A 23,007-nucleotide genomic window follows, 5' to 3' on the forward strand; every position below is an offset into this window, starting at 1 on the left:
TACCACTTATCTGTAAATCAGGCATGCTGAATCAGGCAAAATGTCCTGAGGCAGAAAATCCCACAGGCCAAGACTGGCCTATCCCATCTTTGTTTTGGCAAGTGTGTGCTTATTCGCAAGTACTATAAATCCTCATGATAATGACAATGAACTGAGAATTTTGTGCACCTTAAATGTACATGACCTTTACAGCCACACTTATCAAGAGAAAACTTTACATTTTTGGCCCTTCATATTGAAGAATTTGGGCACCTCTGTCCTAAAGTTTTGGAAGCAACATGTGTTTGCTACTGTTGGTATTTTGCAGGGAGAGGTTTGGAAAATCTACAAATAATTAAATAAACATTTAACTATTGAATCCAAAACCACAATTGCTTGGTTTTGGAACCCTTAACTTGTGTTGTACAAGCTGTGAGGAGTAATTTTATGACCGTTTTGCCTTTTACAAGTCATTCAACACTTATTGTTTTGAAAACAGCTGAAATTATGCTGTGCCAGATAAGCTCTTGTAGTGAGGTTTTTATGAGTAAAAAGCACTTCTTCTTTTTTAATTCATCAATTCTTTTATGAAATATAACTTTATCTTTTCATCCAAATGACTTTCTCATTGACTTTTTGTTGTCTGTCCTGCTCTTCTATTTATTGTAAATCATCTAGGATTTAGTTGGAAAATGCTTAAAGATGTTTAGAACTCTGAGGAAGACATTTTAAATAAAAAAATAAGCTACATATTTTTTTTATATTATCTTATTGTAAGTGAAAAGAAAAATGTGAAAGGCACCATGAATTTAGAAACTAGTGTGATATTTTCAATCATTGCCCGACTTTCATCTCAACTGCTTCTCTGCAAATGAAGCAACACGGTGACATAACAGAATGAGAGATGTGGCTAGGTAATACAAGTGGATGGTGTTTGCTTCGTCATGATAACACACACACACACACACACACACACACACACACACACACACACACACACACACACACACACACACACACATGGGCTTTAAGACGTTATGCTCGACACTGACCCAGTATTGGGTTTCTCCTTCCATTGCTGCTGACTAACTCTTGGTCTTTGGCTTGAATGGCAGCAGCGGGGTGTGTGGAGCAGGCCAACGTCCGTCCGTGTCATGTTATCTGGCACAGAGGAGCCTGGGAAATCTGGGCCAGCTGAAACCGATCACTGAAACAGAGCCTGATGCTGCTGATTCAGGTGTTACACATCGAGCAGCATGTGGCGCTCTCAGGCGAGAATGACCTTGTCGACACAAAAGGTCATAAAGTTGAAGACTGTGATGCAAGGTGGTAATATTCCTACTTACACTGGTATTACTGAAATTACCAACACTACCCTAACACCACCATACCAACACATCAAAAATATACAAAACATCTTTCATTGTCACATTTATTGTTGGAGACGTGCGAAGGACAGATCAGTCGAGGACACGTGCCGCACGCACGACAATGATAATGCCTGTGCAACGTCACACAAATACAGTGGACATCTTTAGAGTGACCTGAGAGGGATGACCTGCAACACCTCTTTCTCATTGGCAAATCTTACACAAGAGGAGGTGAACCAAAGGTTGGACTGCAGCTTTGTGCCCATTCTGCAGCTCATTTCATTCTCATTGATAAAAATGACTAAAGCAGGATAATGTAAACACACAGTGCCAGCTCTGAGAACAAAACCACATTTCAAGCAGAAAAAAAAAGCTAGATTTAAAAGTAAAAAAATTATTTTTTTTGGAGATTATCAGTATTATTAACAGTTTAATAAAGAGGTCACAGAAAACCACTATTTACACTGTGTTTTTACCAGTTTACTTTGAAAAACATATATGACTGGTAGCTTGACAGTTGAGCTGTGAATCAGCAGCACCTCAATAATAAAAGTACCTTTATAGATTTATAAAAAGCCCCTCAAGCCCAGAAAGATATGTACAGTTGGACAGAACTTTTCTTCTAAATAAAGAAGCACCTTATGTTATGATTTGATTCATCACAACTATGTAAGAGAACTGAGAGGAAGTTTTGTAATATTTGAATTGTGCTTATTGATTATTGTTTAAATTAGTAACTTGTGTTTTATAGCAACTTATTTTACTTGGTAAATCACATTGTGTGTGGAAGATTTTGCATGCTGACATTTAGCATCAGAAATTTTAGTAATAACAGATTCACCAATCAAAAAAAAAAGTCACTGAACACCTTTGTGTTTTGGCTTGTTCTCTCCCCATAAAATATTTCATTAGAAAAAATTAACAAGACCTAAATAGGTTTAAAAAAAAAATCTTAGTTGACCCAGTTTGTTTGCGCTTGTTGAAGTGGTCATTGGCACTTTGGTTTGTCAGTCAGTTGATAGCATGGCTTTATAGCAGGAGGATAAAGTAAGTTCAAATATGTCCTGCCTACGCCCCACAGGTGACACAACACTGTTTCTGGACTGACCGGAGAGCGCAGCGACCCAACAGCTTCAGCTTGTCACAGAAACGAGAGGACATGGTGTTCTTCCTGCAAACTGGACCTGCAGAGAGGGAACACAAGTCAAATTGTGTTCAAATAACACATTTAATGACTGATTTTTAACCAAGATGTTTGTCTGTCACAAAAAAGAAAGAATTACAAGACTGTGAAGTCGTAGAAATTGAATCTGACCGTCTGTTGCGAACAAACCTGCGTTTGTCTTGCATTCCTGCATATTGCACTTCCTGAGTGTTTGTGGTTTGGAAATCTTCTCACAGAGGCTGTTTGGCATTACAGCCGAATCCTGCTCACTTACACAGTTGACCTCTCGCTGTTGCTGCCCTCCACCACATCTCACAGAGCACTGCAAATAAACATACAGAAACATACACACTCAGAATGACAATTTAATCAAGTTTTAAAAAGTTTTTAAAAGGACTTATAAACCTAATTATTTATTTCAAACATGTCGAGATTCCCTGAATGGGTAGTGTGGGACTGACCTCCTCCCAGGTCTCAGTTCTCCAGCGAGTGCAGGGCTTTAAACTGCATGGCTCTGTGCTGTTTGGCCTCATTGTGGTGCTGCAGCGATGAGACTCGGGGCAGTACACCAGCCGCTCCTTGATGCCTTCGCCACAGCTGCCAGAGCACTGAGGGAAATGCAATGATTTAAAGGGTGTCTGATTTTTGCTGGGCGGAACAAAATGTATTCTCCCTATATTTGCACTGATATAATATAAAATCAATGTGGCAATATTTACAAATGTTTGGAGTTGGGTGAGACTGTACAGGCGGAATATCAGTGTTTCCCATACATATACTTGGGCCTGTCCAGGTAAATTAATGAACCCCCAGGTATATTTGGCAACCCATTTCAACATTTGTTTTATCTATTTATGTATTAATCTCTCAGAGAGAACGATGCCATCAACGCGTGGAACGATTGGACAATTTCCCATTGCTCTGCTTCACCGGTGTCTGCGCCGTGTCAGTTTAGTGGAGGGGGGACAGGTAGGGTTGAGCTCTGCCCTTCATGAAACACACAGAGATCAGAAGACAGAAACTAGCGGGACCGTGAGCTGAAAAGAAATGGGGGCTCAAAATCTGGGAAATACCATAAATATAATATTTTTGGTAGGGCTGCATCAGCAGGGCCAGAACTATAAAGTGAATCTGGGTCAAAGTTAAACCACTGGCTGGCTGAATGCCACGACTTCCGTTTCAAATTAAAAGCCCTCTTGTTTCACACAAAATCCAGCCATACACTAGGTTCTGACCTGGACATGCGTGTCTTTCAGGAGGAGCACGGTCTCCCAAACGAAAGGGAACCACTGGATTTTACACTTTTCAAACCAGTTTGGTCAGACAGGAGTTGCGTGCATGCATGTGAAATGTAGATACAGAAAATAACCTGGGTCACCCCCTCATCCCCCAAACTGCTATGGGAAGCACTAAATATCTTCAGATTTCAATGTAATGTAGTGGAGGCTTCCTCTTATGACAGAACAGTAATAATTGTGGCCTTTGGTGGAAACGGCAACGGCAAACCCGGGCAAATAAACCGAAAACTATCTGCATGACTACATACCACTTGAAATAAGACAAAAAAAACCAAACATAGGTATTTATATAAACATGTATAATTCTTTAAGAGTTATTAAAATGTGAGTGTATGATGCTCCTACCGGTCCCCAGGGGGATGCACTCCACGTCATACAGGGCTTGTGAGGGCAAACCAAGGAGCTGAGCGGTTTGCTGGCCACAGCTTGACAGTGGAAAGGCCTGAGGGGACGTTGGGTCTGAGAATCGACACATTGGACATCACGGTACCTCCGTCCCACCAACGCACACTTATCTGGACACTGTGGAGAATATTACAGTGCAATACATGACTCAGAAGTAAATGGGAAGTGAGAACTGCAACTGAAAAAAAAACATATCGTCATCCTGGAGAAGTAAGACAATAAGTGGGATTATAATTAAGTATTAAGTGTAATTAAGAAGTAATAAGTGTAATCATCAGATTCAATGACGGGAGGAAATCTAATGTTACTCACCTTGCTCCAGCTGCCACTCTGCCAGGTGGCACAGGGCTGCAGGTGACATGTACGTGCGGGCTCAGGTCTCTTCATGTTGGCACAGTCGTCGTCGCTCTGGGAGCTGCACATGACCGTCCTCCATATCGCTCCGGTCCCGCACGTTGTTGAACACTGAGGATTGAGGAGTATTATCTGATTAAAAACTCGGTTTCGGTTTAAATTTACTTGTCTGACAAATGTTAACATACAGTAATATTATAATGTTGGATGTTCTAGAATATCAAAAACAATTTTTTTTCTGTAAGGACTACATTTTGGTTTTGCAGCTAGCAGGTAGCTAATCCATTATGGAGTGGTTTGTTACTCTCAAACCACAGAGGATATCCACAGTATACAACAATCTTAAAAAGTTAGGGCATGCTTTAAAAAAAAAAGTCAGCATTAATGTCAACAAGAGTAGGATAATCTGGTCATAAACCCACCTCGCTCCAGTTTCCTACAACCCAGAATATATCCATGCTGACCGGCTCTCTGGCTATGAGGTTGCTCTGGTCACTGGGGGAGCTGCTCTTGGGACTTCCTGGTTGCTGGTTTTGGCTCTTGGAGGGACTACCTTTAGACCTGGATGAGGGCGTTTTGGCACGAGGGGTGGAGCTGTTTTTCTTTGGCGTCACAGCAGGCCTCTTCAGGTTGATGATCTTCACTGTGGGCTGCGGTGATCCTGCAGTGGTGAGTGGTTTTCTTGCAGTTGTAGAAGTGTGGAGGCTTGTTTCTTTGTGTGTGGGTGTGGTCGGTGGAACCCGGAGTGTCGTCCAGTGGCTGCGTGTACTGACACGTGGAGTTGTGTGGGGGTTGGATAAGAAGCGAGTGGTCTTTTCCCATGTTTCAGTACTGGTGTGAGGGGTGGAGTAGGACGCTGTGGTTGGTCCTCTGGTAATGTGTGTGGTAGGTGGACTTGTTTGTAAAGTGTGTGTGATGACTGTATGTTGTGTTGGTGTGGTCGATTTAGGAAGACTTTTGAGTGATGTAGCTGTGGTCAAAATATCCAGGTCAATAATCCTCTCCTTCTCTGTCGTCCTGTCCTCAACAACATAATCATATCCTGGAGTGTACATCACCACATTCGGAGTACTTCCCTCCTCCACTTCCTCCCTCTCCTCTTCCTTTTCCAAAACTTTTCGTCTTTTATCCTCATTTTTCTTTACAACGACACTGAACTCATAATCATCTGCGTCTATGATTTCAGGGATTGTAGTCCCAAGGGTGGAAAGGGTTGTGGTGGTAGGGACGAGAACAGTTGTACTTTCTTTGGTGGTTGTTTTCTTCCTCTCGGTGATAGCAGCTGTGGGTGCAGCTGTGGCTGTGGTGCTCGTGGGAGCCCACGTGGGTGAACCAGGATGTTTGGTGGAGTGGGTCTTGGGTGGGTAAATGCGTCGGTATTTAGGGGGAGGACCGGGTCGTCTACGGAGACTTGAATTCAGGCAGCTCTGCAAGGCGCACAGAGATCTGGAGCGAGGTTTGGTTGAGAGATCACAGGTCTTTTTGGGTGCCAGTGCACATGTGACTGTGCGTGAGCGAACACCTCCTCCGCATGTGACGGGGCACTGCAAAGAAAAAAAAAAAGGGAAACATTAACTGAGGAATAAAGGAAGGTATTCAGGCAAGAAGGGCTGTGTAAGACTGAGGCCAGAATGACAAGAGCAATGAAGAAGAAAATGAAAATGATAGAAAAAAGCTCACCTCTTCCCAGTTGCTGACAGCCCACTCCTGTCCACAGGGTACATCTCTGTTGCACGGCACCACAGGTTTTGGTTTAGGGAGATGCTTGCATTCCACAGGGTGGAGCACTCTTTCCTCGCCTGAAACTGTGCGGACACAGAGAACCGTCCGCTTCCTCGCCCCGTCTGATCCACAGGTGGCTGTACACTGCTGCCAACCCCCGACCCACCACCTGAGGGCAAGGGGATTGACAAGAAGAGGAGGTGAAGAAAGAGACCACTGGCAATAAACAGGAGAACACGGCAAGTGGACGATGATGTCATCTTATATAAAAGGGGTGAAAATCATTTAAAATGATTTATACTATGGCAAATGCATTTCCTAAGTTCAAGTACCAAAACTAAAACAATGTAGTTTTGAAAATATTATTTGGAGGAAAAAACATTTTTCAAAAAACTTTGTTTTTTTATTTACCAGAAAACGTCAAACTTCTAAAGTGTTAAATAAAAAATAAGAAACTATAAAAGAATTTTACCTCAAAACTATATAGTCTAAAAGTGGCAAAATTGTGATTTATAAGAGCTTTTATCTCTGCAGCTCTTCAGTAAGATCAAAGAGTAAGAAAACAAGACTGTAATTCTGACCAGGCCATTGATGCCAGCCTCTGGTTGTTTCCAAAAAAGTACTGAGATTTCAAACACATCTCCATCCATCTATTATCTGTACCCGCTTTATCCTGAACAGGGTCACGGGGGGTGGAGGGGGGGGGGGGGGCTGGAGCCTATCCCAGCTCACTTAGGGCAAAGGAAGGGTTCACCCTGGACAGATCACCAGTCCATAACAGGGCCACATAGAGACAGACGGAAACAAAGACCATTCACATTCTTATTCACACTTAAGGGCAATTTATAGAACCACCAATTAACCTGAGACGCATGTTTTTGGATGGTGGGAGGAAGCCGGAGTACCCAGAGAGAACCCACGCAGGCACAGGGAGAACACGCAAACTCTGCACAGAAAGGCCCAGGCCCGGATTCAAACCCGGAACCGTTTTGCTGTTAGGCGACAATACTAGTCACTGCACCACTGTGCCGCCTTTCAAACCCATCTCAAACAGTGAAACTATCAATGACTGAAATTGTTTGTTTCATTGGTTACATTTTAACAGTTTGCCATTATTATAATTAAATACACCCAAGATTTACATCACCAATTCACTATCTGAGCAAATGTGAAATATGGTCACAACATCCCCATTTGATGTCACAGTGAAGTTGACCTATTTTTTTTTTCTTTCCAATTAAACATTTGTGTAAAATGATTTCACCATTAGTCTAGACTGTTGTGGCCACAAATATGTTTTGTGAGGTCACAGTGCCCTTTGAACATCAAAATCGAATCAGTTGATCCTTGGGACCAAGCGAAGGTTTGTGCCTGATGTAATGAAATTCCAGCAGAGCGTTTCTGAGATATTGTGTTCACAAAATGGGACGAACGCACGGAGGGACAACCCAAAAACAGATAGTGAACCTTTTTACTTTCAAACGAGTACTTCAATATCTGGTTAGAACCAGTGTACAGCTAAATCTATTTTCATTATGCCATAATAGGGCTGATACTGACAGAAGTACAGTATATTGGTATTATACAGCTTTGACATTTGAGTGCACACACCTCGCAGGACAATCCATATTCTTGCACTTCCTGTGTCTGTCTTCTGGACGGCTGTCTGGGTCACACAGAGACTCATCCACCACGCCCATGTCCACCTCGAAACAGCGCACAGGCTGGTGTTGCTCACCTGAGTCAGAACATCATGATCCCATTAAAACACTAAAATCTTGCTACTAAAGTGGTTACTGAAGAAATAAGAAATAAAATTGTTCTAGTCAAATATAACCCCAACCTAAGCCACAGGTGGTGCTGCAGTCCGTCCATGCTCCACGTCTCCAACTGTAGATAGGTTCAGTGACCTCATTTTGTGTCTCTTTGGTCTTCTTGATGATGTACTCGTACTTTATACCCAGATTCTTCTCCTGAAACAGTAACTGGAGAAACACATGAATTCAAACGAGGATAATCGGATGTTATTATTGGGTGTTTTAGAGATTTTTTTTTTTTCTTTTGCCAGTAACGTGTGGAGTGCTTTGACACGCAGGCAACAATAGATGCTGGTGTCAACACAGACACTAAAATAACAAATCTTAATTTCAGATAACTTCAATACATTTTAGAATCCTGAAATTTGTAAAAAAAAAATTAAACAAATTAAAAAAAAAAAAAAAGGTCTCCACCAGTCCTATCAAACCCATTTAACCTGTATAATATGGTGGCCTACCTGGAGCATGACTGGGTGTCTGGTGGGTCCAGGAGCGGTGAGGTTCTCCATGTTCCCGCTGCGTTCGTAAAAGAACGTCGTCCCGCCGGCCTCGTACTCCCCGTTCCACTGGATGATGTAGTTGCCATTGAGGAAGTAATCCTCCGATGCCACGTTCCTCAGAGCCAGGAAGTTACCTGCCTCCTCCACTTCCTTTACCAGGATGTCCCGCGCCCCCTCAGGTATAACGCCCACATCCACGTACCCTGGGAGAGTCGGGAGGGGAGTCAGAGTCACACCGAGGTAATGGATGGCCCACCATGGCTGCTGCCACACTCACATCCAGACTACCAGACAGTCTCTCTCTGATCTTTAATAGAGGGTGGGCTCAGTCTGCAGGGGTGGTTGGCATGTGTGTGTGTGTGTGTGTGTGTGTGTGTGTGTGTGTGTGTGTGTGTGTGTGTGTGCGTGCGTGCGTGCATGTGACTGTACATGTGCGTATTCGGCGTGGGGGGCACTGCCCTGTCTCTGTTTTTTATTGTGTGTGGATGGGGGAGTGTGAGGGGGTGGGGGGTGGGGGGCAAAGCAGCAATGAGTGGGTCTCTGGAGTTTAATGATGTTTGTGGGAAGGTGTGTGTTTCTGTGTTTGTGAAAGGAGGGGGAGGTTTGCCCTTGGTCTAAGTCTTTTGAAGTGTTACACATCTGGGCTGGTTATCTGGGGAGGATACTTTGCAGAGCAAACACACAGAAAAAGAGCGCGAAGGGAGAAAGGACGGGAGTTTTTTTTATTGTCTTGGAGCCTTTTTCTCTACTAACCTGTCTTCACAGTCTGTTGATTTGCTGAGTGAGTTATACTTTTCCAAACACAGTAAAAGCAACCAAAGACGTGAATCTTTACACAAATGTGAACATGGGCCTACAGACACACATACATGCACAAACACCTCACAGCAGCCAAGTACAGCAGGACAAACAGCTGCATGGTGTGGACAAGATGGCTACCATGACAACTAAGAAACAACACAATGGCGTAATGCTAATGAACTGTCCTGTCCTGACATGACTTTCCGCCCGTAGACATGAATTTGAATTCTGAGCTTTTTCACACTGTTCTGGTGGGTACATCAAAGCTTGTCCTCATTAATGGCTTGTCTGTTTTACGTTACTGCAATTTTATAATTTTATGAATTCTTATGCTGAGATAATTGAATTTGTTTCCAGCTGGTCGACTCGCCTTTGTGCTGCACTCACCAAAGCCTTCTCCTTCATCAAACGACTTATAAACCATCTCACAGCTTGTGCCGTCGCCCAAACAGACTCCGCAGCGATCCTCCAATGCGTTTGAGTCAATGCCGTAGTCACAGCCTACCTCCTGCACACAAAACACACAGTAACATAAAAACCACAACCAAAATGTATTACAGTAAACATAGAAGTTTTTACAGAAAATCTTCTACCCCTTTTAATACTGTAGTTACGCTTCAGCGTGTCACCCTGCTCCACTATAACCCCCCCAGTCTCTATCAGTCTCTTACCCAGCCACACTACCTTGCACACTCCGTTAACACAGATGTTTCTGGACTTGTTGTTCATGAAGCACGGTGTCCCGTCTGTAACAGTGTCGAGCATCTTCTCAGAAAAATGCTGGTTGACTGGTCGACAGTGCAGCTCACAGGGACTTACTAAGGATCATTGTGAAATGGGGGAGAAAGAGGACTGTGGCTTAGTCACAAAAGACTGTAGTCAATTATGGCATGATCATATTTTCTCCTCTGTCTGTTTGTTTACAGTTAACAAGGAAAATCATCTCATGAGCCCAGCAAAATTAAATTAAATTTTGTATGAACAGTGGCAATAATAACAGGGATATGAACAAACAAAATGACACAAAAACACAACAGAACTTCAGCAACTATAGAAGTAAAACGTTACACTCCCCTGCTGAGATAAGGCTGGCATTTGAATCATGAGGGCTTTCAAGTGTGAATGCTGCCCCCTGTTGATTAACACCTACAATTACATCTAATGGTCTGTGGTATGGAAAGGTGAAGAGCAAAGAAGGGCTACTCGGGTGTCTCTGCCTTTCTATCTGTGGTACCTTATTGTGTATTTGAGGCTTTAAGCACTTACCTGGGTTAATCACCGGAATCCACTGGTAGAGCTGGTTGTGGTAAGGCACGGTGTCAAACTCACTGCACAGCATCTCTCGAAAGGCCGGTCTATCACTCTTACAGGGTTTTGTGTTGCAGGTCCGATAACGCTTCCTTTCGCCAGTGCAGTACCTACCCCCAAATTCTGGTCTGTGGAAAACAGCAGCACACTTTGAATCAATGTGATCGCTATCATTTCACACACCAAAAGTGGAAAACCTGTGAGAAATAGTTTAAATCTGCTTCAAGGTGAGAAGCAGATCCAGAGCCAGCTCTTACTTTGGGTTGTTACATTCCCTCTCTGCCGACTGAACTCCGGTTCCACAGGTCCTGGTGCAGTAAGACCAGGTACTCCACTGTCCCCAGCCTCCGTTCACTGTCTCTGGGAGTTTACCCACAATCACACACTCTCCGGAGATACACCACTGAGTGAGAAAATGATTCAAATAACATAAGTAAAATGACCCATTTAATACTGTGTTGGTACCACCCTCATATTGGTACTACTAACCAACCGTTCCCCCAAAGAAATGTACCCCAAACAAGACAAGAAAACTGGCTCCATTCACCTTCTCTGGTCCACAGCTAGTACCGTCTATAGGTGAGTCCAGTTTGGAGCGACAGGAGCCGTTCACTGAACACCAAAGAATCTGGCAAACGTTCTGAAAGGAATAATCCAGAAACAATGAGCAATGACTATTTTCTACAAATCTCAGTTTTCAGGTGATGCACAATACTCACATCAATCTCGGGGCAGAAGGTAGCATTCTGGCCATACTGGAGCTGGCACTGGTGGTGTGTGGTGTAGCGGACACCAAGACGAGCCAGTGGGGTGTTGAGGTCCCTCTTGGAAGGACGGTCGTCCAGACAGAAACCCCAACCACGACTACAACAGATGAACAAAGATGTGACATTTTAAAAGAGGTGAAAAAGAGAAAGGGACGCAGGTGGTGGAGAAACAGTGAAAGGAAAAGAGAAAATCTAAAAGTAAAAAACAATGCATACATCTGTTTTTCTTTACTTTTCAATCTCCTAACCCAGAATTACATTAAAAAGAAAGATTGTAAAACACCAGAATCGGAGAATTCCTCTTATTTGCTGGATTTTCTGCTTCAAATTAATTGAGTCTGCTCAACATACTGTATTTGCTCTTTGGTTCTTTGACCCTCTTTAAAAAAAACGTTTTTATTGTCACGGTTTGCTACACTTCCATGCTTTTATAACAGCACACACTGCACCCATTGTGTGTTTAGGATCGTTTTCACCACCACCATAAAAATCTGCAGCAGCGTATCCACTTTATCCAGGTGGCATTATACCTTGGAATTACCTCCATTTTCACAATGATTTCACAATCTTGGAAATTCACACAATTCAGACACAAACTAACTGAATCAAGCTATCATTTAATGGTTAGTGGCTTCAAAATAAAGTATGGACTCGGTCTTACTCTAGGAAGCGTGTGATGTATTCTTTGGAGCAGGAGGACCAAGTGAGAGGGGAGCTGTCGTACATGAGCTGTCTGGACATGATGAATGGGTGCCTCCCTTCCAGCTCACAATCATTCCCCTGGCCGTCGTGATGAATTCCAAAGCTGTGTTCAAACACAATCAACATGACTATTTATGATTTTATCATCACACACTCAGGCTGTCAACGTGGAGGCCTTCAGCTCCTGAACCTGAAAAAAGAAACAATTTTAACAGCAAGGATCCATTTCTGTGCTAACTGTTGGCAAATGCTAACATGCCGACATTGACAGTAGTAGCTGAGTAAACCATCTGGGTTGCTAGGTAGTTATCAGAGCCAAAAACAAGTGCTGATCCTGCCATACATTTGTTTCCAAATTGAAAATGGTCCATAGTCAATAAACTGACTTCCATTTGTCTTGGAAAGTGGAAAGGTACACTGATTTGTTGCCCAATAAGGACAATATGAAGATCAACACATAATTTATGTATCAAATTAGTAACATGTGGTCTGGTTTGGCCTCTTCTCCTTCAGTTATACAGCCCTTCAATCACATTTGTAACACCAAATCAGACTTGGATCAACTCTGAATTTATGGTAACACTTTAAATCCATAAATTAGCCTCCTCTGACTGAACTACTAACACTGAAGCCAAGACTTAATAATTCACTGGAGTAGATCAAAACTAAAGAAGACATAATTTCCTGCATCACTTTAATCTAAAATTGAAAACAAAACACCTCTGTCCATTCACTTTTACTGTTACTAAATGATCTAAGCCAACACTACAACAAGCCTCTCGGATATCTACTGTTTTTTATGTCAGGTTATTAGATACTTAGTCATTATTTGCACACAGACAATTCACTAATGGGCAGATGAGCTAATGCTGGAAGATTTTATGACACACGTGTATATCTGCTATAGTAACTGATCATGGGAACAAGATGCGTTCTTTGTCATGTTGCCCCATTGTTAGGATTTTCCATTATTCGGGATTTCACAACAATTACACACACACACACACACACACACACACACAGACACAGACACACACACACACACACACACACACACACACACACACACACACACACACACACACACACACACACACAGACACACACACACAGACAGACAGACAGACAGACAGACAGACAGACAGACAGACGGACAGACAGACCTGTGGCCCAATTCATGAGCAACGGTGAAAGCGACAGGTAGTCCTGAATCCTCATTGATGTTGCAGCTGCGGTGGGGTTGACACATCCCAGACAGATGAGACAGACCCAGGGTCTCACATGGCTGGTTCATTCCTGCACAGATGTCTTTCCTGGGAGAACACACATGCAAATTATCTGTATACATGTTACATTTCTACCATAAGAGGGGCTAGAAAACATTTGATTCAAGTCATTTAATCTATTGAAATATCTGATGCAAATTTGTGTGTCACTTGCCTAGTGACCAGCACAGCCACGTCATGATGAGCTGGGTGTGTGTCACTCTGGGGATTAAGGTTTTTCTGCCAAGCACAAAAACTGGCCAAAGTGCTGTCTGCATGGTGAACAATTTTCAACCCTTTCTGCAATAAAAAGCACAATTACACAAATAATTTAACATCTTCTGGATTGTTTTAAGACTCTGCAGCTTTGGATCGTGAATAATTTTAACGGTTTTTTTTTTACACCGGAGGTGGCATAGACAAACTACTCATAATGGCTGTAATGTAAATTTGCGACAGTTTTTCAAAAGATTTGTGTAAGTTCATTCTTAAAAAAAACCAATGGAATTAAAACTTTCATGTCTGCTCCATGAAAGTTGTGGGGCTGGCCTGTAAAACCCTCTGCATGTGTGCTTCAAGTGCAGCATCTGAATGAATATTCTCCACAGCAGAAACTCGGGCTATCACAATACTGAAATGAATAATGTAATTTGTCTTTATTTGAGATGCAAAAGCTTTCCGTGTGAAAGTACTCATGATAATAACACAGTTCAAAATAATGCATTGATGTGAAAATTAATTATACAAAAAAAACAAAAAACTGTGTAAAGGCCTGAACCCTGAGCCTTACATTCTTTCAGACCATAACATCTATTTGTCTATAGAACTATAAAGATGCATCATCTTCAGATCAAAGAAGAGCAGGACATGACTTACAATACAACTGGTTTGCTCTTATTCCCTTTCCGAATGAAACAAGTGTTTGTTACACACGAGGCAACAGAACTCTGTATTATGAAAGCTTAAAAAATGGGAGGATTACACACTTCAAAACCAGTTTACAATATGCATGTACAGTTACCAGATATTTGGCTGATTTGAATAGTCTTTGCAGTCAGTCCTCTGGGTTCTTGTTTGAATTTGTTTTGTAGTTTGTCAAATGTATCTCAGACAAACTTGAAAAGTCTGATGTAAATTCAGTTCACATACAGTATGTGTATTTGCTTCTCTTGTTAAACATGTATTGTGAGCACCATCAAACTAAATATATTAAAAACCCATTAAAAGTATTTCTTGATGACTTCTTTCAGAGGAATGTTACCTCTTCCCCTTGTAGCAGAATGAGGCGCACTAAGATGACATGGATGGCATTCCCAATACTGGCATCATGAAAGATCCCAGCCACCTGTCAACATAAACATCATTCACTACAAAAAGTATTTACCTAAAGCACCAGTGCAGGAACAAATAAAGGGTGACAGTGAATGTAAAGAGTAAAATTAAAAATCAAATCAGACCCCTCACCATGTTCATGATGGTGAAGATGTATGACTCCACATTATTGCTGCTGTGGTATTCGATGAGTTTGGAGTCGGCCACCACCATGGTCTCCACCCACCGCTCTCTGCTGACCGAACGCTGCGAGCGGGACTGAGCCTGATCCTCCCCCCTCTGCAGCTGCTCCCTCTCCCAGTCCTCCCTCTCCACCTGCACAGAGTCACTCGGGGCATCTGAAGGGTGGACAATAAAAGACATCACTTGCAGCACACTTGTGGTTTTTACTTGCTTGACGCAGGTGCAGACAGAGCAAAAATGCTTACTTATGCACAATTACACAAACACTTACAGCAGCACACTCACACTCACACACTCACACTCTCACACACTCTCACACACACACACACAAATTCAGATACACACCTCGAACTCCACAGGGTCTAGGTGTTTCTTTGGACTCAAAACTGCGTTTTTTCCTCTGACTTTCTGTTGTAACTCTTGGATAGACAACGTGAGGCTCTAGAGTCCCTGCAGGATCATCAGGAGACTTCTGGACAGGTTCAATAAAATAGTGTCCTTCTGGCAGGGAGAAGAAGCCTCTCTGAGGAAAGAAAAATTATGTATATAAATATGCAATAAATAAAAATGACTGAGTTTGGGCAGAGCGAGTTAAAGTTTTAGGGCAAATCCAGTATTAGGGAAGTGGTGCTCTACTCAGTCACAGTGGCAAACTGTAATTAAGATTAAAAAGATGATTTTGTATCCCTGAATCGTACCGAATGCTGCTTTAAGGCTCTCTTTTATTGTCATGCATTCTCAGACTGTGACTAAAACAGAAAAGCCTAACTAGCGTAGTGGTGTGCTATAATATTTATGAGCCAAACAACAAATCACCAAAAATGTCAATCATTTCCACACTCAGAAAGTGAGAAGGTAAATATCCCCTTTTAAATCTGTCTGTTAAGCCCACTCTGCAGTAATTTCCTTCTGGTTGGAATCTATCATTAGTCAACAGATCTGAATAGGAACGTTTATCATTCCCTCGGGCACATTCTCCGTAATACAACGACTTCTAACCAAGTATGCCATGCATGTTCTTACTGGTGCAGGCTATTCACTTGCTGATTGGTGAGGTCTGCTGTTAAACACACACAGAGTCCTCGCACATAAATACAACAACATGAAAACATTTAGTTCATGCATGTAAACACACATAAGACACAGTCTCTGACTTTTTCTTGTAAAGACACTCATTAAAAATGTTGCAAGTTGTCTTCATTGAGGTGAATGTATGTGTGTGTGTGTGTGTGGGGGTGTGTACAGGTTTAGTACCAAGCTGCCTCCAAACATGCCCAGACTGTTCCAGGACCAACCCCTCCCTCTTGTGTTAAACCAACTCGCAAAAGACAGAATGAGATTCTTTCTAGAACCAAATGAATGGAAAGAGGAAAGTGTGCATCAGTACATCTGAGTAAAGAAAGAATGTTTTCCGTCAGCACCAACTGCATATGAATAAATGCTTCCAGGAGATGAGTAAAACAAAAACATTCATCAAGAATTCTGAGAATAGGATTGTTGTACAGTATCTGAAATGTTTGGGAAGCCAAAGGCAGATGTGAAAAATTAGGCCATGCACTCCTCAGATCTATCCTGCTGTTTACTTCAGTTAAACTGTTCACATTTCTGGGTCATCCTGACAGGTTTTACATGTGTTCCTTGGCAGGAAAAAAAATTCCACCACGCCCATTCATTCAGCAGTCTGCAGAGCTCTGATTGGGTATCCCATTGCTTCACTGAGGGAGTTCAGGAAGTGCAAATCTGGGGTCCCTTTGGAAAGACTATATTACTCCACCTGCTACAATAAATCTTATAAAACAAGATGAAGTGTCCACAAACTGGAGCACAAACTTTGTAGGATACAAATAAGGTGCTCGCTATAGTTTTTCCACCACAAACCACCATAACAACAATACCATTACAAATGCTTAAAGAGTCCTCTGTATATGCCTGAGGTTTGGTTATATTTGCACACACTCAAGTTAAATAAAATAAAATATTGAGAAAGGGCTCAGCAGCACTGACTCATGTGGCCTTCAGCCAGACCTCCCAGAGCTTGTGGTGGACTCATCGGCAAAGCATGCAAGCTGATGTCTACAGTCAGTTGGGAACGCTTCCCAAGAACCCTGTGCAGAGAACACTCAGGTAAATTCACTCTGTTCAGTGGGAATAATCATTTCTTTGTTTTTTTTCATTTGCATCATCTCACTGCCAGACAGATCACATACTGTAATGAAACATATTAAAAAAGGTTGACATTTTGGGCAGATTCTGTGGTATTGTCTGTTATCACACCGCCCTGTCGTCTCCTGTATGTATTCCTGTGTTGAACTTCGAAGTGAGTCCCAGTAGACAAAGGCAGGTGGTGGAGTGCAGATCAACCAGCAAGGAATGCTACAGAGAGGCCCATCCAAACACTCCCACCATTGCTCTGCATGACGTGTATGATGCGCATACCAAATGCAGTCCGACTGTGCAACACAGCCTGCAAGGCTTTGCTTGTACAGTGTGGTTATGGTGCTTTTTGTGATCCTTAAATGACCACGTACAAATCCTGCCCAACAAACAAGGACAACTTGAAAGTAACTTTGTTCTCCATTTTTCTGAAAATTATCCTGGCAGAGCTTTTCTTCTAAATCCTTGCATGCTCCGCCAACTGAAACAGCCTCAACCTGTAGTTCACACTGCACTTTCACCACCTCTTCTACCTCTGCCACCTCTTCCTCTTGCCCCTCTCCTCCTCTTCACCATTAATCCCCCCTCCTCTGACCAAGAGGAAGCATGTTGTTTGGGTGCGAGGTGACAGAGCCAGGGGAGGTTACCATAACACAGGTCTGTGTTCTAAATACATCGGCCATGTGGAACTGCTTTACTTCTGTTTCCTGCTTCTGTGGGTTTTGGTGTGCTGGCCAACTGGGCCTGAAATAAAGTCTCTGCTGTTACACAGCCTGTGGCCTCAGCAGTGATTAGTGGGACACAAGGAGAGGTGGGGACCGATGGTGCTCATTACTGCAACATGATTAATCCTAACAATTTTCTAGCAACCAAACATGCGTTTAATCTTAGATAACTGTTTCTTGATAATTACAGGTTTCACTACACTTACATGTCACCGTATGTGTTTTTTTTTTTTTTACTTTACAAGATAATTCTGCCTGCAAGCTAATTTCTTCCTCAGAGGTCAAAGACATTACCATTATTCATCAGCATAGTGCAAAGAAACATTCATTTAAGAGAGGAAAATACCATTAAAATAGGTCTGAACCTGCAGGTTCTTGTTTTGTTTTGTGCCTCTGGGATTAAAAAAAAAGACTCCACTGAGAAAGCTTTGCTTAAACTGACGCTTTTCCCACAGAAACAAAAAAAAAAGGACGGTGACAGCTGTCTCCAAGCAACTGCTCCGGTCCTCGTGGATTCACATGCACAGTAAACAGTAGAGGTGATTGGTAGCCTATATGTTGTAAGGACATCATTCAAGGTGAGTATAGTGCAGCTCACTGCAGTAAAACTCCTTGTTTGAGCAAAAAGTTTTTGTAAGCAGAGGCAGGATGTTAAAACGACAGGATGTAGAGGTGTTAATATAGTAGCAGGGACTACAATGTGGCTTAAGAGGCATTATCCTGCTCTGTTACCTGTTGTGTCTGGTAGAGTTGCAGCACTTAATACATTATTTGAATATTCGATCAGCAGAAAATGATGCTCAATCAAGGAAATTGTTAGTTGCAGGCTTTCTTTATAGAGATGACAGATTAGGTTGTACACAATGCAGCCATCTCCGGGGTTTTTTACGCAGTGTAATTTAAGAGCAGAGCAATTTAACTGGACATCTTGACAACTGGGCTATTAGCACTATGAGAATATACATTTTGATAACTGACAATAATTAACAGAAATAAATCAGAAATCTCAGAAGTCACATCCACATTTTTGATAAGCATCAGTAAATGCTTGTCATGTGTGTCCTTTACTGTTTTTTTTATTTCCTGTTTGGTTGACCCCTATTAACTTCGGCTCTGTGCTACATAAATACTTATCATGAATTTATATTTTGAAGCAGCCCTCCTCTCCCGTCTCCTGGGGGTGAATGACCTTCACAGCAGCAAACAGAATTTCACTCCCACATCGGTCTGGCTGAGACTCGTTCTTTAGTGGTCTCTGTGTGGTTTTAGCCGCTATAAACCTTCACAGAACACAGGAGAAAATCGCTGTAATGGATCATTGTGGTTTCCCTGGTTGATTGGGGGAGAAGGGACAAACTGGGGCATTCAAGATTGAAGAGAAAAAAAAAATCCCCTTAATATGGTAGGTTGTAGATATGTGGAATTTTGAGTGACATAACGCATTTTTCCTTTGAGGATTACTTGAAAGCATGTAAAGTGGGTCAGATATAAATTATGGCGCTGCTGGGCTGGCTGTGATGTTAGTCTGGTTGTTCTGAGTCACATGCAACAAATGATCTGCATTTACAAGATTTGTCAGGAAGAGGCAGTGCAACCCACAAAAGCATAACAGAGAGGCAGGAGGCAAGACCCTGCAGGAGAGGAATTCCTGCTGTGACACAATCAAACATGAACACAGAGACATTCTTCATAATTAAAAGTGACACATCCCATCATTTCAGAGGCGGGAAGTTCCTCTTTGTATTTAGTTAGTTTAAAAATATTGGTTACAATTGTGTTGTTAACTCAGAAGCCCTGAAGTGTGTTTTGAGCATCTATTATTTGGTGAATAAGGGCCTTGAAATCTCAAATGCTCAGCAACCAGCACACACGTTTCTCCTGATATTTTCCTGTGATCCATATGTCTCTTCATACTTATAATCCTTCATACGTAGGACTGCCCTTTGGTATTTCTGCTGCCCAGCTGTCTTCTCTCTTCTGTAGTTGAACTGCTCATTTGATTAGAAACATTACAGCATGAGTGAAAAAGCATAAATTCACTGAACCAAACATATGGCTCAGTTTCCTGTCTCTTCATCTGTCGAACCTTTATGCTTCTCTACATTAAAATGTGCCAAAAGCCTATTACTGAAACGGTCTCTTTCTGAAGAACAAAGTAACACCGCGCCTCCAGCCGGGACTTTGCAAAGAGTTTTTGCAGGAACGGACAGCGATGTGAACAAATGAATGAATGAGTAAGGGTGAAAGTAAAGAGGAAAACGTCTTGACACAAAGAAGACAGAAAGGGTCTCATTGCTGGCCAGGAAACAGCAGCCGTCAGCGGGTCTGCAGCACAGTCCTTCTGCAAATAGTGTCAGGAAGTCTTTGAAGAGCAAGCTAACAGACAGGGCACTGTCAGATGGGGTGGGGGGTTGTTTAACTGCCTAAACCACATAACAGCTTCCTCAGTGATGCCCCCTCTAGGTGTATTTAAAAAAAAAAAAACTTCCTGCCAAAAGCGAATACAGTTTTCAAAGAGATATGACCTTAAGAACAGATTCAGGAACAAGCATCCAGCATTAATGTGGGTTCAATCTGGTGACTGAGACCAAGGTTAAAATAGTCCTTTTCACCGCGTTACATCCCTAAAACAATGTGACAGCTTACCAGTCCTCTGCAGGTGCTGATGGCAGCAGTTCCCTGCACATCTGAGGCTTCCACAGTGCCGAGGAGGTGGCAGGAGTTCCCCTCGGAGAGACGATGCTCAGTTGTGTTGGCACTGCCATTCCTCCTCTCCAGGATGTAGTCACTTGAAACAAGGTGATTGTTTGCAGTCAAATTAAACATTAAAGGTCGACCCTTGTAGTTGACCTTGTAGTAAACCTGTCCGTCTAGAGCAAGGGGTCGCAGGTCACGCCTGACTCTCCCACTCTTAAAGTGGTGAGACAGAGAGTGGGACATGAACTCTCCATCAGCGCTGGTTTTCACTGGGTGGACAATGGACAGATCTGAATCTGAGCGGGACAACCAACCTGCAGAGTAGTTAAATAGAGCAGGATTAGTACAGTTGTGACGTTTTAACGTTGATGCATGCTGATATGCACTTAGCTGTGCAATGCAAACATGTATTTCAACCACGCACCCAAACAAGGCATTCACAGAAGTGCAGCTACTTTTAACTGCACCACACTGACCTTCATCTGCAAAGAGGGACAGCAGTCTGCCAGAGTCGGAGAGCTCTTCGTGGCCGGCTGCCAAAATGAAAACAAAGTGCAGCAGAAAAAGAACCGGGCACTCCTGCGAACATCGCATATTTCATGTAACCAAACTCAAAGCGCTGGAAAAGAGTCCTCGACATGGGAGATCCAGTGGCGCTAGAGGGGACCACGTCGATCCTGCGCTGCACTGTGTCATGACATGAACAAGCTCATAAGTGAAACATTCGCCGAGGAAGAATGGGAGCCAAATCATAGTTTAAAGAGGGAGAAAGCTCCCCGTCTCTACGGAGGAAGGAGGGGAGGAGTGTTCTTTGGAGCAGTGTCTACTTTCGTTGCAGGAGCGTGGGGGAGCAGAGCAGGAGCAGGAGCAGGAGCGCGGCTGCAGAGGAAGAAGACGTCCTGCTCTGTCCTGTGTCCAGACTTGTTTCCTCATCATTAACGAGACAACCCTCGAGCAGATTAGGAAGCCATTAAGGGACTCAAGTTTGTGGATGCGGAGGGATTTTTTTTTTTTTTTTTTTTAATTACAGCGTTGTTGCACTGCCTACAATCAGTGCTAATCTAACTGTAAAACTCTTAACAATCAAAAGTTCATATTTTGATCAAAGTTAATTCAACACTTCAATGGTACATTTGTTCCTGCCAGTATTCACTGTGGGCCACTGATCACCGCAACAGTCCAGACACACCTTTACATTTTACTCTACCTGCACAGTTCGGGCTGCTACCAGCAGGTTAGGGTCAGCGGAAAGAAGCCTTTCTGTGATTGGTTGATACGTCACCAGTTGATCGACACGGAAACAAAACAACCAATCGCAGCAGCGGACAGTTTAGCGCGTGCTTCCCATCCTTTCCCACAGCTGATCTAATCTCGCACCAACCAAGATTGTGTCTGTTCTCCCAAAGTAAATTTTACGCTACGCTTACAAAAAAAAAAAAAAAAAAAAAGTTGCCCTAAAGCAGGGGTGTCAAACATACGGCCCGCGGGCCGGATCCGGCCCGCCAGGGGGTCCAGCTCGGCCCGCCTGATGACTTTGCTAAGTGTGAAAATTACAGAAAGACATAAATTACATTTCTATGAGAATATGGAGGTTTATGAGTACAAACGTTTTGTAATTTTTTTTTTTAATCGATCCAGTAATTGCTTCAAAAACAGCGTAAATGCGACGTCTTCTCCGGAGGCAGAAGCGCTCGCTGCTAGGGAATCTGCAGAGGACAGCCCAGGCAGATAAACAGTGGGCTGATGTCTGAGTTTTTGGTCTTTATGTTCCTAGTTTATTGTAGAAAGACCTTAAAGTAGGGTTTATCATCCAAAAACCTTCACCAATGATTTAAACAAAGAGAAATATTGTCGTTATGTATGCGTTATTATACTATGATTTTACTGGTCTGGCCCACTTGAGATCAAAGTGGGCAGTATGTGGCCCCTTGACTAAAATGAGTTTGACACCCCTGCCCTAAAGGGTACAACGAGAGTACATACAGAGTCGATAACACAACACAACACAACTCGAGCTACCGTCAGCTAACAGCATGTTCATTTAGCATCAGCAAAAACACCTTTGGCGACCATTCAGTTCAACCCCAGATCATACTGTAAGGATGTGAACATCTTATTCTGATTATGAATTACAGTGTTGTTTGTCCTCCCAAACATCTACTGCTTGCTGAATTGATGCTACCTGTAAAATATCCAGTCACAAAATACAACCTAACAGTTTCTACTAGGTCTCCCCTGAGTTTATATGAGCACCTGGCTGAAGTCATCATTGGTGGCCAAATACAACGACTTCCTGCATGCGTTTCAAATTAAAAGACTTGCAATGCATTTTATTGATTATCTTGTATTTCATTTCTATTATTTTGTTCATTTATTTACTGTATAAATTAATCATGTGATACTTAATGATTTGACAAGGAGGAATACTGGCACTTCTTTTTTTTTTTTTCCACTTCAGGCACT

At 42.6% G+C, this 23,007-nt stretch overlaps 1 protein-coding gene across 1 annotated transcript; it reads right to left on the reverse strand.

The window, feature by feature from the left end:
• Positions 1-1,410: 1,410 nt before the first annotated feature.
• LOC138191953 (A disintegrin and metalloproteinase with thrombospondin motifs 12-like) lies at positions 1,411-21,203 on the reverse strand. The gene is made up of 24 exons (XM_069139063.1): positions 21,021-21,203; positions 20,494-20,858; positions 15,314-15,491; positions 14,918-15,123; positions 14,715-14,798; positions 13,629-13,753; positions 13,352-13,501; positions 12,148-12,291; positions 11,439-11,583; positions 11,267-11,359; positions 10,977-11,122; positions 10,678-10,847; positions 10,096-10,229; positions 9,799-9,919; positions 8,569-8,813; positions 8,137-8,278; positions 7,905-8,031; positions 6,252-6,462; positions 4,994-6,115; positions 4,530-4,682; positions 4,158-4,334; positions 2,976-3,122; positions 2,683-2,836; positions 1,411-2,533 (listed from the first exon to the last, which is right to left on the reverse strand). Exons 1-24 carry the CDS (start codon positions 21,136-21,138, stop codon positions 2,418-2,420), a joined length of 4,773 nt encoding a protein of 1,590 aa, XP_068995164.1. The 5' UTR covers positions 21,139-21,203; the 3' UTR covers positions 1,411-2,417.
• Positions 21,204-23,007: the final 1,804 nt, after the last annotated feature.

This window comes from Embiotoca jacksoni, unplaced genomic scaffold, assembly GCF_022577435.1.
Source record: "Embiotoca jacksoni isolate LCO1_2020_lvr unplaced genomic scaffold, fEmbJac1.0.p SCAF_8, whole genome shotgun sequence".
Classification (NCBI taxonomy): domain Eukaryota; kingdom Metazoa; phylum Chordata; class Actinopteri; family Embiotocidae; genus Embiotoca; species Embiotoca jacksoni.